We start from the raw sequence: 12,994 nt of genomic DNA on the forward strand, positions 1-12,994 counted from the left end.
TTGTCATATATTGTCTACGTTTTTCATTGACGACTTTGTCATCGCCATCTAACACTTCTTTGATATTTAATACTTTGAACATTTTTTACGCTAACATCATTATTTCTCTTTTAAGACACATTTATTCCAATCTTACCCACATCGATTTTTCTAACAACAAACTTAAAGGAACAATATTCACTTTTATTACCATGCTTGATAGTCTCAAAATCTTGAATCATTCTTCTAATAAACTCAAAGGTGACATACTTTCTTTGATAGGAGATTTAATTTAATTCAAAAATCTTTCTTTAGCTTCAAATTCATTCTTAGGGTTTATTCCATATTCCATTTTTTTCATTCACAATTTGATTCACTTGGATCTATGTTCAAACTAGCTCAATAGAAGTAGGTGATGAGGAGATGAGTGGTTCTTCCAATTCGCAAATTCTAGTGAACTTATTTTATGAAACTTGGGTTTAAGGCGATAACGTTGGGAAAGACATAAATTCTAAGGTGTGGTCATCTAAGTTAACGACATGATTTTTGAGGCATTCTTTATAGGTGACTAAAATTGGGTTGTTAGTAGTGGCCATAGAGTGGTGGTAGTGAATGAGAACAAAGAAAAAGGAAAGAACGTGAGAGTGAAGAATAAGAAGAGAGAAATAGTTTTATAACGATGATGGTGATGGCAAAATTGTCAATATAAACACAAACAATGATATACAGTAATGTCAAAGAAGAACGAAAAATAAAAAATTTTAAGAACTAAAAATTAAACTATCTTAAAGGTTGTTAAAATTTAAAATTTAAATAAAAACATAATATATCATACACTTTATTTTCATCACACAATTAATTATATATATTATTTAACATAATTTGTCGACATTTTATAACTGTTAACAAAACATGACTTAAAAGACTAAAATAATAAACAAAAGACAAAAGTAAAAAATTAATGTAATATTTTAAAATTTTAAAGATTAAATAAGAGTTTAATTATTACATAATAAATGTTTATTTAATTGCTATGATTTTCTATCTCCTCTAAAATGAAAGATTATTGAGTAATTCAAAAATATGTAATCTTAGTCACCTATATTATGTTATGTGTCATCTTTTTACAATTTATGAAAAAAAAAAAAAAACCGTGTCACCGCGTGAGTGGCTAGACCATACGGTGCTTAACCACAAAAAATTTCTCCTGTAAAACATTTCTCAGGATTTCTATAATAGCTACAAAATTAAGAGTATGTACGAATCCGAGGTAAAGTAAATGCCGTTTATTTTAATTTGAGCAAACAATCTCTATATTTGATTGTTAAAAGTAATAAAAAATAAGAAATTTTCATATTACATTTCAATCATGCTTTACTCTTCTATCCAAGCATTCGCTAACTAATAGGGGTCTCAGCAACATTCTTTAACTTAATCACACTTTCCAGCGATTACACAATCAGTAAACTGCAAGTTACACATCAAATTAACAGAATTGACGCCTAAACATTAAAGGAGAATATAATAGTCAAGTACAACTGGAATGCGACTTTTACAACACTCCTCATTAATAATAACTATTGCACAATTATTTGATTTACAGAAGCATCCTCACCTAAAGTATTTCTTCCCAAAAACCTTGTTACTCTTACCATTTAAAAATGAAACGAAATGCGAGAGAAGGGTACAAACTAACAATGGTACAAAGGTCAAAATGATATTTTCCTTTCAGTTTTATCAAGGAATTGCTCCTACCAATCATGATTGAATAGGTGGAAACTTAGCTAGCTAATGTCTACATCAATGGCCATTGACTTCTCTTCTGAAACATAGGAAGCTTCTGGAGCTGCTGCAGGCTCTGCAAATTGTGTTGCAGTGGACTTTGATTCTGTGGCTGCAAATGGACTCCTTGTATGAGCAGCAACACTACTGTCTACTTCCATAGCAGAAGCTCTGGGAGGCGATGGTGGCTGCACCTCGACATCTGGATAAGCAGCCTTAAACCTTGCCCGCAGCCCCTCATCAACCAACCTTACACCATGCAATTGATTACCAAGAGACATCCATCTGATGAAACCATGAAAGAACACAATCAATAATAAAGAACACCACAAACTGTATGATTTCTATCTAAATATAGTTTTTACCCTAAATCCACAACTTCTAATAGGTTAGGCTCTAAATCCAAGACATCAAAACCACGTGACAGGGATGTAGTTTATAGAACATTATAATGTGAACTCCACTTACATAGCATCAAAAACCATTTCATATTTAGACTATACTCAATCTCAATACCAAGAAAGAAAATTTTGAAAAAAAATTACCAGTCATGAAAACCTACCCTGCATGTGTGTTGTGCATGCGAGCAAATAATTCCAGCTTTCTTGTTCTCGGACTTATCCTCTCCAGCATAGGGTACATCTGCAGAAATTAAAAATTGACAACTTTGAAATTGTTAAGCATGTGAATAGTTTAAATTCAATAACAGGAATAGTAGAATAACGTTATAATTAGGTTTAATTAAACAATTTCCTCTTACCACAGGGAAAGGAGATTGGAACAGGACGGAATGGTTAACGCTTAGTAATCAGGAATGTGGAAAGGAAATGCAGAAAAAAATGACTTGTTTAATTTCAGAAAACGTTTTATATTTTTACTTTTACTTGAAAAAATGTCAATTTCTTTTCATCTTGATTTTGTTTTAAAAAAATTGTACAAAATACAATGTAACACAACAATAACCAAATCTTGTCTTATTAAGTGAAGTCAACTATATGATCATATGAGACTAACAAGTTCAGTCAAAAACCAAATTTATTGAGATGCTATGTATCATAAAATCCTTTTTAATAATTTCTTTTCAAGTTCTTTAAGTCTCCATCTCCTCTTTTTTATTAGACTAAAAATAAAGTCATATACTCTCCTCGATCCTTACTAGTGCCTTTAGCGACATTTTTTGTACATGTCCAAACCACTTTACTCTATTTTTATGTCATCTTTTCTATAATAAGTGTTAACTCTAATATTTTTTCGTATGTGGTCATTTATCATTCTATCATTTCTGATATGACAACTCATTCAAATTCCAACTTATAATCATCATCTTATTTCTTATTAAAATTGCAATGCATATACTTCATTGAGTTTATCTTCAACAGCTCAAATTTAGAGTTAATTTCTTCTTTTGATTCCTCAACCAGAATTAATATCATCCACAAAAAGCATACATTTAGGGCATAATAGTTAATCTTGGATAGCAGCCAACCTCAAAAATGTTATAGCAAATAGCAAGATGACCGTTATTGTAAAAACTTTAAATACACCAGATAGATTATGCTACATATATGTATGCTGAAGATTTCAAATTTCAATCATTTTGGGGGTTCTCAAAAGTCAGAACATAAGAGTAGGAAAATAGAACAAAACAGAGTGGTCTCACTAGTAAAAGCCCCAAACACGCCGGTGGTCTCGCCAGAAAATGTTTGGGTCTTATCATAAATAAAGATGACTATAACTTGGCTGGATATAGTGAAGAGAGTCAAAATTTGATTAGAAAGTAGCCCCTAACCCAAATGGTTCACGTAAAAAATTGAGTAGGTGTCGCCAGAGATGAAGATATCTGCAACTTGGCTAGAAAAGGATGTAAGCTACAGTGAAGCTTGTTCGACGAAGTAGAAGTTGTTGAAGATGGTGAATGGGAGCACTTAGGTTCCAGGGTACTAAGTTTGAATGATACAACATGCAGAAATTGACAATGGAAAGTGGAGCAAAATTACAAAATTACCCCCTTTAAAGCCTTCTAATGTTAAGAAAATAAGGATAAATTTGACATTTCAATCGTGCATCAAATAGTGGCCATGACAGCCACAAGTTTCTGCAATTTTGGCCGCAATTCACGCTGCTCCAGCCGTTACACTGAACCATGATGCTATGCATTTGGAATAGCAGCAAGGTGCAAGAGCTGCTCTGCTACGCTGCGATAGTGGCTGCTATAGCTGCTATTGACTACTATGATTTAGGGATGGTTTTTTTATGTCATTTGTAAATACAAAGTTGAGCTTTGATGTAAGCCAATCCCTACAGAAAACTTCTTAAATATCCTTTCAAAATTCTTAGTACTTGTTATCCCTTCATAATGTCTAGTATAACACATATTTTACACAAACTCCTTTTTTTTTTCAAGTTTTCTATAACACACCTCTTAGTATAAGATTGTATTTTTTTTCCAAATCAAGAAAAAATTATTTTCTATGTAAATAAAAATCCTTGAAAACAAAAAACAGAAAACAGTGTAAATAGCAAAAAAATATTTTCAATGTTTCTCATAGGCAGTTTTATAATTAAATTTTAAAAGGGAAAATGAAAATAGAAAACGTTTTCTGAAACTAAACAATTCCTAATATTATATAAATTTTTTGGATAAAAAGAAACTTGACAGCAGTGAATATAACATTCCTCAAAACATAAAACTATAGAAACATCCATGATTACTGTTGAGTGTCGACCACCTCTTTCACAGAAAAGTGAGTCAGTATTAAGGGGCATAATTAACTGTCAAAACTTAAGTGAATATTATACAAACCTCATCTGGCTTGCGGCTTGTTTCCCGGACCTCAGCAACAATAACATCAGTGTCAATATTCCTGTTCACTTCAGGATTACCCTTTATTCCAACAAGACAATGTTCCTTACTGTGATTGAGCCAGTGGCCTGTACGCCCAGTTCTGATAATTCGCTGAAGTTGATTTGTTTTGACCCAAATAATCTCCTCAACACGCTTATATCCCCAAAGTTCTAAGCTGCATTGAGCATCAAGCAAGCCAAATTGAGAATATTAACAAAAGGCAGCCTTATACAACAATCAAATAATAGCAGTTATCAAAGCCTAAAAACACTATAGAAGAATAGTGAATAGCGGGATGACCACTATTTTTCCTTTTTATATATAAGTTAAAGAATTTATATTAGATACATATAATCCTAAAACGTTAAAGAAAACTACTCAAGATTCATGATATATTCATAATTTATAATAAAAATTCATATGTTTTAACCAAAACATACAAGTAACAGTAGAAGCCAAGAAAACAAACAAAATTCAAAGATATATTCATATTTCAAATATAAGACATCTTAAACATTCAATAAAAAGTGAGGGTGGGTGTTGTACAGTAAAAAAAAAAAAAAAAGAGGTAGAGTTCAGAACAGAGGTAATTCATAGTTCAAAGTAGAGAAAAGAATGACAGGTGGGCGCTGCCAGAAATACTGCCAGAGATGTCAAATAGTGTGGGTATCAAAGAGTAGATAGAAGCATGAGAAACTACATCCAATTTGAGATCTTCTAAATGCTAAAAAATATTAGGGAAATCTAAAGTCTGCACCTAATCTATCCCCCCTTTGAGGGCTAAATGGTTTTTCAAACAGGCCCCACTCTAATGTCAACATAGCACTGCTACAGCCATTATTTTGGCCACAATTGTAGCTGCTACAGTAGCTATTGAAAAACACACTGCTATTCAAATGTACTTCCACTCTACACCACTATAGTGTGCAATTGATCATAATAAAATCTTTTTATCAACACAAACACAAATGCAATACCATTCTCGTCCAAGTTCCATTGCACGTCCAGTAACCCACAGAAAAATAAGCCCATCAGTTTGCAAAGCAGGGACATTAAGACTGCGCATTTCATCATCAGCCATTGTTCCATAAGGCAGTTCCATGTGAATGTCCCATGGTGGATCTGCCATTATTACACCAAATTGACCTAAAATGTCCATTCTAAAGTTACGTATATCACAGTTGATCCATTGTGGTTCACCAAGTTCCACTTCAGAACAATATTCAGCACGCTGAGGCTTTAGTGGTTTGGGAGGTGGAGGAGCACCCATCATTGTCGGAGATACATCAGGTGTAGGGTCATACTCATAGTGAACGTACTTGCATGTCTATCAAAGTACAAAAAGCATAACACAACTCAAACTAATGATAGACATTACTAAAATGAAAATCAATTCAATATAAATTGAATCAGAGGTAAAAATCATGCCTTCATGTGTCGGCAAGTATCAAGAAAAGAACAGTCTCCCAAATTGATGTCAGTATGAGGAGCAATTATCCGTCTAAAATGAACCTGCCAAGGAAAGGATCATTAATGCACATCAAGAAAAGGCTAATAAAAAATGTAAATACCAATTTCCATGGTTAGATTTCATTGAAAACCACACAATCAGTATACAAGCTTAAATCAATAGTGAGAGTTAGAAATGCAATCAAAGAGATGGAAAACAGTAAAATATTGTCTCTGTCACTAACCTTATCACATGCTATAAAGGAACCAGATTGACGTCGGCAATCCTCTTTTGTCAGTAAGTCACAGTATTGCCTAACCTGAGAACCACCTTTTGTTTTGAACTGAAACAACAAATGGTATAAACAAGCTGAATTAGATTAAACTGCACAAAAATGCACTCAAAGCTGACCAACACAAAGGAAATTTGAGTGTAGACCCAATTAAAATTGGCAGTGAATTTGAACCTTAGCAGCTACAGCAGTCTCCCTTGCAGTTGGTCGGTGAATTAGGTCCAAAAGCTCCTCACCAGTTTTAGATTTTTGCATCTCCCTAAATGATTTCTTATTCAACAATGCCTCAAGATCCTTCATATCATCCTCAAAAGTTCTTGGTTTCTGTGGCATCGCATTGGGACTACTCGCTGGTGCATTTGGCCCCAGAGGGAGTCTATGCATGGAAGCAATACCCATACCTCTATGTGTCCCCATCATGCCCATTACCCTGGGTGCTCCCCTTGGCCCTCCTGAAAACATTGGCTGCAACCCTGACATATGAGGGTCCCCATGGGATATCCACATGTCAGACATTGGCCTCATAACTGGTCTTCCCATCCCAAGCAAACTACCATTCACATTAGTACCACTGGCAGTGATTTGCTGACCTTGATTTTGATTCACATACCCCTCTCCAGAATTTGATTCGAGTTGCTGATATTGTGCACTCTCTGGCAATTCTCTTAGAAGCCGAGTTCTGTCTATATTCAAAACCATTATTCTTGCCTTCCCACTCACCACAAACTCCTCCACTTCAACACCTCCATTATCATCTGCCATTGACCTCAAAGCTATCTCCACTGCAAGTGTTGCCCCTGAATCCCCTCCGAGTTCCTGAAGCGCAGCCTTCTCTGCTGGTGTCACCGTCTGGTCATTCTCTAACTTCCTCGACACAGTGGAAGAATCAATGGGAGAAAAGGGCACTCGCCCTAAAAGACAAACAGCAACCAGTGATCGAACCACCGCCAATGGACTAACCCTTTCAGATTCTACTAGACAAACTGGGTTTGTATCCATAGATGTTTTCGGCTTTTGATTCTTAGGACTTGTCAAGTCAGCCTCAACAGAGCCATCACCACAGGTTTCAATTTTGGGTTTTTTGGGATTCAATTTAGGATCAGGCATAGGCAGAGAAGGTGTAGGAGCAAAAGGACGACCGTTGAAAGAAGAGACAACCTTAAGAGAAAGGTCAAGGGACGAAACAAGATTGGGTATAATGGCTTGTATAGAAGCAAGCATCTCCATGTGAGCCTTGTGTTGGGACTCTATGCGAGCCTCAAGCTGTTGCCGCATATCTTTAATGGCAGCTATGGCATCTTCATTACCATCTGACTGTGTCTCCATAGGTTCCTCCTAAAACCCAGTAATGCATCACATTTTATTATTTCACACGTTCTAATTACCAACTAGGATTGTTCAACAAGCAAGAAATACAAACAAGAAGATCTTGAAATCAGTTTGATAATTAAAACTGGGGAAAAAAGGCTTAATTAAAATATATATATATATATATATATATATATCATCTTCATAAAACATCAACACTAATAGAATAGAAGATTGAACGAACCATCCAAAAAAAAGTTTGAATCACAATAATAATAAAAATAACAACAACAACAATTGGTAGCCAATAGTGCATCATATTTTATTATTTCAGACATTCTGATTAACAACTAGGATTGATCAACAAGAAAGGAAAAAAGATAAAAACAATTAAAATTAAAAACAGAGATTAAAAAAATTATATATCATCTTCATAAAACATCCAAAGCAATAGAAGATGGACCGAACCAAAAATAATAACATTGTCGATGGCCCAGATACTGAAAGTACTTAAATTTATAGGAAAACAAATTTTTTTGGTGGCATTAGAGTTACCTTAGAATACGGAATGAAAAACCCTAATTCTTGAAGAGCTAGAGCCCAGAATAGGAGAACTTGAAAAACGACGAAATACCAAATCTCCGAAATAGAGTACAGACCTATTGAAGGGTGAAACTCGCCGGAAGTTGGGGTTTTTCCTACGGCGAAGAAAAGACGATGAAATAAGGGGTTTAAGGGTTGCAGGTAGGAACAGTCATACTGAAAAAGAAGAAGAAAACAATGGCTGGAGTATAATATTCATTTTATTAAACAGTCCCAAAAAAAAAAAGACTAGTTTTTAATAAAAACCTGAAATCGATAATAAATTTATTAAAAATTACTTTTTAGTGTGTATATAAAAATATGTTAAAAAATTAAAATTTTATTTAAAATTATATAATTCAACGTTATTAATATAAATTATGCAATATTTTATTATTTTTAATAAAAAGATTATCATACATAATTTTTACATACTTAAAGGTTGAGTTAAAATAACTTTTTATGGGTTACTTTATATTTTAATGATCATATTAATTTAATTTTATACTTTTACTTCTATTTATTTGTGATTAAACTAATATATTATAAATAAAATTTTTATATTTGTTAAATTAAAAATGCATCATTTAACCCTAATAATGTGGATATGTAACAATAATATAATTTATTTAGTCTTAACATTGAAAATAACAGTGAACATTTATTTATGTAAAAATTAGTAGTTTGTTGTTCATTTCATAGATGTTATTAAATTAAAAATTTTAAATAAATAAATAAAATTATATTATATAATAATTTTTAAATTTAATATATTCTATTATATATAATAATAAATTACTTGATATGAAAAATTTCTTTTTAAAACTGCTCTTATTTTAAAATATTAACATTTAAGAATTCCTTTAAAATGTTTTTATTAAATAATTAGTAGTTATAATTGATATGTAAACTCAATTTGGATAAACTTTTAGATAATTTTTATTAAAAAATTAATATAAAAACAAATAATTTTTTTAATAAGTTAAAAACATCATATCTAATTAAATTTTAGAAAATTTAAAAAATATAAGTTAATTTTAATATATAGAAAAAATTATTTTATTTTATTACTTTATATTTACTTTTATAAATATTTATTAAAAATTGTATTCAAATTAGACCATAAAAATTTATTAGAATAATGTAACAAATGAAGTTGAAACATTTATTCACATTTGATTCTTATTAACTTTTAATAAAAAAAATTCCATTTATTAATTTGCAGCCGTTTCATATGAAGTACAACCATTAAAATTGTGTGACTTGACAAATAATTTAAGCAATTACATGTTATACAAGAATTGGTTCCATGAAAAAACAAAACCCGTGGAACAATGCAAATTAACCAACAATAACAAATTTAAAAATAGAGTACTCCAAAAAATTGAACTAAAAATGGATAAATTTATATAAAAAAATATTTTAAAAAAATTTATTTCATAAAATTTTATAAAGTTAATGTATTTTAATAAACCAACAAACTGCTAGTTAGAATGTTGTTATCAGATAAATTACCTTTATAAAATTTAATAAAAAATAAAATAATTAAATACTTTAAGTAATATATTATTAATAGATAATATATTTTTAAAATATAAATTTAAAATTATTAAGATGGGTAAATATTCAACACCTTATATATATATATATATATATATATATATATATATATATATATATATATATATCTTTCTTTCAAAATTAAAGGAAACAATAAAAATTGTCTTTGTTCCGTGCTTCCATCCTTCTCCCCTTCCGTATTCACTCTAACAGCTCATTCACACACTCTTTGCTTCAGCCCATGCCGCTCACACATGCCCACTCGGATCAGTCCTTTGTTCTTAACTTCTTATGCATATCAGTTTATTTGTTATAAATAAGGGAGATTTCTAAAGAAGGCGAAAAGAGAATTGAGAAAGATTGAGAGAACTTCAAGTATCAACATTAAAAAAAAAGTAGAATAAAATAGCATGAAAAATATGATAGGTAACAAAGAATAAAGAAGAAATTCAGAGCTGAGTTGTGAAGTTGCAAAGAAAATTTCACAGGTAAATTGGACAGGTTGATGCTGATATTGCATGTTGTTGAGCTTTTACTACGGAAAATATTGATTGTATTACTAAAAGGAACATTTTAAGTATTTCTTTTATATTTGTATAAAAAACGGAAGAGATAAAAAATAATGATATATAATCATGTAGTGTTAATTTTTTGTGGTTTAAATAACAAAATTGTTATACTATTGGGTTTTGTAGGAAGGCGTTTGTTAATTTTCTTGTAGGTTCTAGATTATTTGTTTGATGGGCTTGTACTTTATTAAGTCTCTCTCATATACTATATTATTTTGTTTAGTAGTAAGCATATGTTTAAACACTCAACTTCAAATATTTTTATGTAAATAGAACCGACATCGTTTTCTTTAGTTTGAAAACTGAGATCATTTATAACTCCTTTTTTTGGCTGGACACTTATTGTGGAATGCTAAATTTTTAAACTTCTTGGTACGGTTTTAAACTTCTACATAATGTTGATATTTTCTCCTTTACTGTGCAGAACATTTTCAAAGTAATTTTATAAACGCACACGCATTTGGGACATGTGACCACACACTTAGACTGAAGCAATCGAAGTGCTAGCATATGCAGCAGACCAAGGAAATGGCTGAGAATAAAATTCATGTGGTGATGCTTCCATGGTGTGCCTTTGGTCACTTAATGCCGTTTTTCCAACTTTCCATAGCCTTAGCCAAAGTTGGTCTTCGTGTCTCCTACATATCAACTCCCAAAAACATTCAAAGGCTTCCCAAAGTTCCTTCAAATTTAGCTCATTTGGTTGATTTGGTGCAACTTCTTTTGCCATCATTAGACAAAGAGCCATTACCAGAAGGTGCTGAGGCCACCATGGACATTCCACTTGAAAAAATTCAATACTTAAAGGTGGCATATGACCAGTTGCAACATGATGTAAAGCAATTAGTGGCCAATCAGTCACCCGATTGGATAATTTGTGATTATTATCCCTATTGGATGGTAGAGATTGCCCAAGAGTTTCAGGTAAAGCTAATATTTTATTCTGTTTTCTCTGCAGCAACACTAGCATTAGTTGGACCACCAGATACAATAAAAACTCCATTATCTCCAGAAAGCCTAATAGAACCTCCAGAATGGGTGACATTTCCGTCATCAGTGGCTTTGAAGAGAAATGAGGCTATTGCTTTTAGTGCTGGTGCCAACAAGGTAAATGCTTCTGGGGTAAGTGAACTTGGAAGGCTTGCCAAGGTATTTGGTGCCTCTAAAGCTGTATTATTTCGTACTTGCTATGAGATTGAAGGAGAATATCTAAAGGTAGTGCAGAAACTTGTTACGAAGCCTGTGATTCCTTTAGGTTTATTGCCTGTAGAGAGGCTAGAGAGAGGAATTGTTGATGGGTCTTGTAGTAAGATATTTGAATGGCTTGATAAGCAAGCATCCAAATCAGTTGTATTTGTGGGGTTTGGCAGTGAGTGCAAGCTGAGCAAGGATCAAGTTTTTGAGATAGCATTAGGACTTGAGGAGTCTGAATTGCCATTTTTATGGGCACTGGGTAAACCAAGTTGGGCAAGTAATGATCAAGATGCTCTACCTGTTGGTTTTAAAGAAAGGACATCTGAAAGAGGAATTGTTTGTATGGGATGGGCACCACAACAAGAAATATTAGCACATCCATCTATTGGTGGGTCCTTGTTTCACTCTGGCTGGGGCTCTATCATTGAAACCCTGCAGTTTGGTCATAGTCTAGTTGTGTTACCCTTCATATTTGATCAACCTCTTAATGCAAGGTTTTTGGTGGAAAAGGGTCTAGCCATTGAAGTTAAAAGAAATGAAGATGGTTCGTTCACTAGAAATGACATTGCCACATCTCTTAGAGAAGCAATGATAATGGACGAAGGAGAGAAGCTCAGAATTAAAACAAGAGAAGCTGCTGCGGTTATTGGAAACATGAAGCTTCACCAGGATCATTACATAACTGCATTTGCTCAGTTTCTTAAGAATGAAATCTGGAAATAGATATGAAGTTGAAGAGTTTACTAAGGTATTTTGAATGAAATTGTATTGGTGAAATGGCTAGTAAGGGGGAACTTTTCATCTATTATTTTCATTTTAAGTGTATGTTAACTCATTGTCACTTGGTCCCAGTGAGTATTAAAATTCGTTTGAACTCCTTATTTTATTTTTCTTGAATTTTATTATTTTTTATCACTAATATTAGCATTATAATAATATTCACATTTTATTAGTTTATCAAATAAGCATATAATGGAAAAATATATTCATATTAACTAAAATACTGATAATGAATTTACGTGCGGATATATAAACACCTTTTTCTTTTTCGATAAGCACGGATATAAAAGTATCTAACAAATGAAGATACAAATATTAAAGTTGCTACCTATACCGATATAATCCAAATACTTTTTTGTCTCAACACAAATATAGAAATAAAAATTGTAATATCATACCGAAATCCCCCTCATTTTCCTCCTTTACTCCCTACCAAATCAAGCGGTAATAATTGATCTCTCTGAGCCTGACCACCAAGTATCACTCCAATACTAAAACTGAGCCTGACACACGTTTGAGTGTGACAAGATATTTTATAAACAAGTACATTTACACTTGGTTTAAATAAGCTTTGAAGAAAAAATTGCTTTTATGATTTATTTTTTTAAAAAAAATCAACATTCTTGGAAATTATTGTATTTGCTTTTGAAAAA

The 12,994-nt window shown here is 32.2% G+C and overlaps 2 protein-coding genes across 4 annotated transcripts; one reads left to right on the plus strand and one right to left on the minus strand.

Moving 5' to 3' along the window:
- Positions 1-1,338: 1,338 nt before the first annotated feature.
- LOC113848974 (N6-adenosine-methyltransferase MT-A70-like) lies at positions 1,339-8,446 on the minus strand. Of its 3 annotated transcripts, none has more exons than XM_027478447.1 (8): positions 8,316-8,414; positions 6,523-7,683; positions 6,301-6,399; positions 6,035-6,118; positions 5,584-5,933; positions 4,565-4,781; positions 2,324-2,403; positions 1,339-2,046 (listed from the first exon to the last, which is right to left on the minus strand). In XM_027478447.1, the coding sequence occupies exons 2-8, from the start codon at positions 7,672-7,674 to the stop codon at positions 1,764-1,766; spliced, it is 2,265 nt and encodes a 754-aa protein (XP_027334248.1). In that variant the 5' UTR covers positions 7,675-7,683; positions 8,316-8,414; the 3' UTR covers positions 1,339-1,763. The 3 variants fall into 3 exon arrangements, with proteins under 3 accessions (XP_027334248.1, XP_027334247.1, XP_027334249.1); XM_027478446.1 differs by having other exon boundaries at positions 1,469-2,046; positions 8,212-8,446; XM_027478448.1 differs by having other exon boundaries at positions 1,536-2,046; positions 2,307-2,403; positions 8,212-8,409.
- Positions 8,447-10,895: 2,449 nt separating this feature from the next.
- Positions 10,896-12,284, plus strand: LOC113851097 (putative UDP-rhamnose:rhamnosyltransferase 1). Its single transcript, XM_027481582.1, has one exon. It carries the CDS (start codon positions 10,896-10,898, stop codon positions 12,282-12,284), a length of 1,389 nt encoding a protein of 462 aa, XP_027337383.1.
- Positions 12,285-12,994: the final 710 nt, after the last annotated feature.

This window comes from Abrus precatorius, unplaced genomic scaffold, assembly GCF_003935025.1.
Source record: "Abrus precatorius isolate BTA unplaced genomic scaffold, Abrus_2018 Scaffold9, whole genome shotgun sequence".
NCBI classification, from domain to species: Eukaryota; Viridiplantae; Streptophyta; class Magnoliopsida; order Fabales; family Fabaceae; genus Abrus; species Abrus precatorius.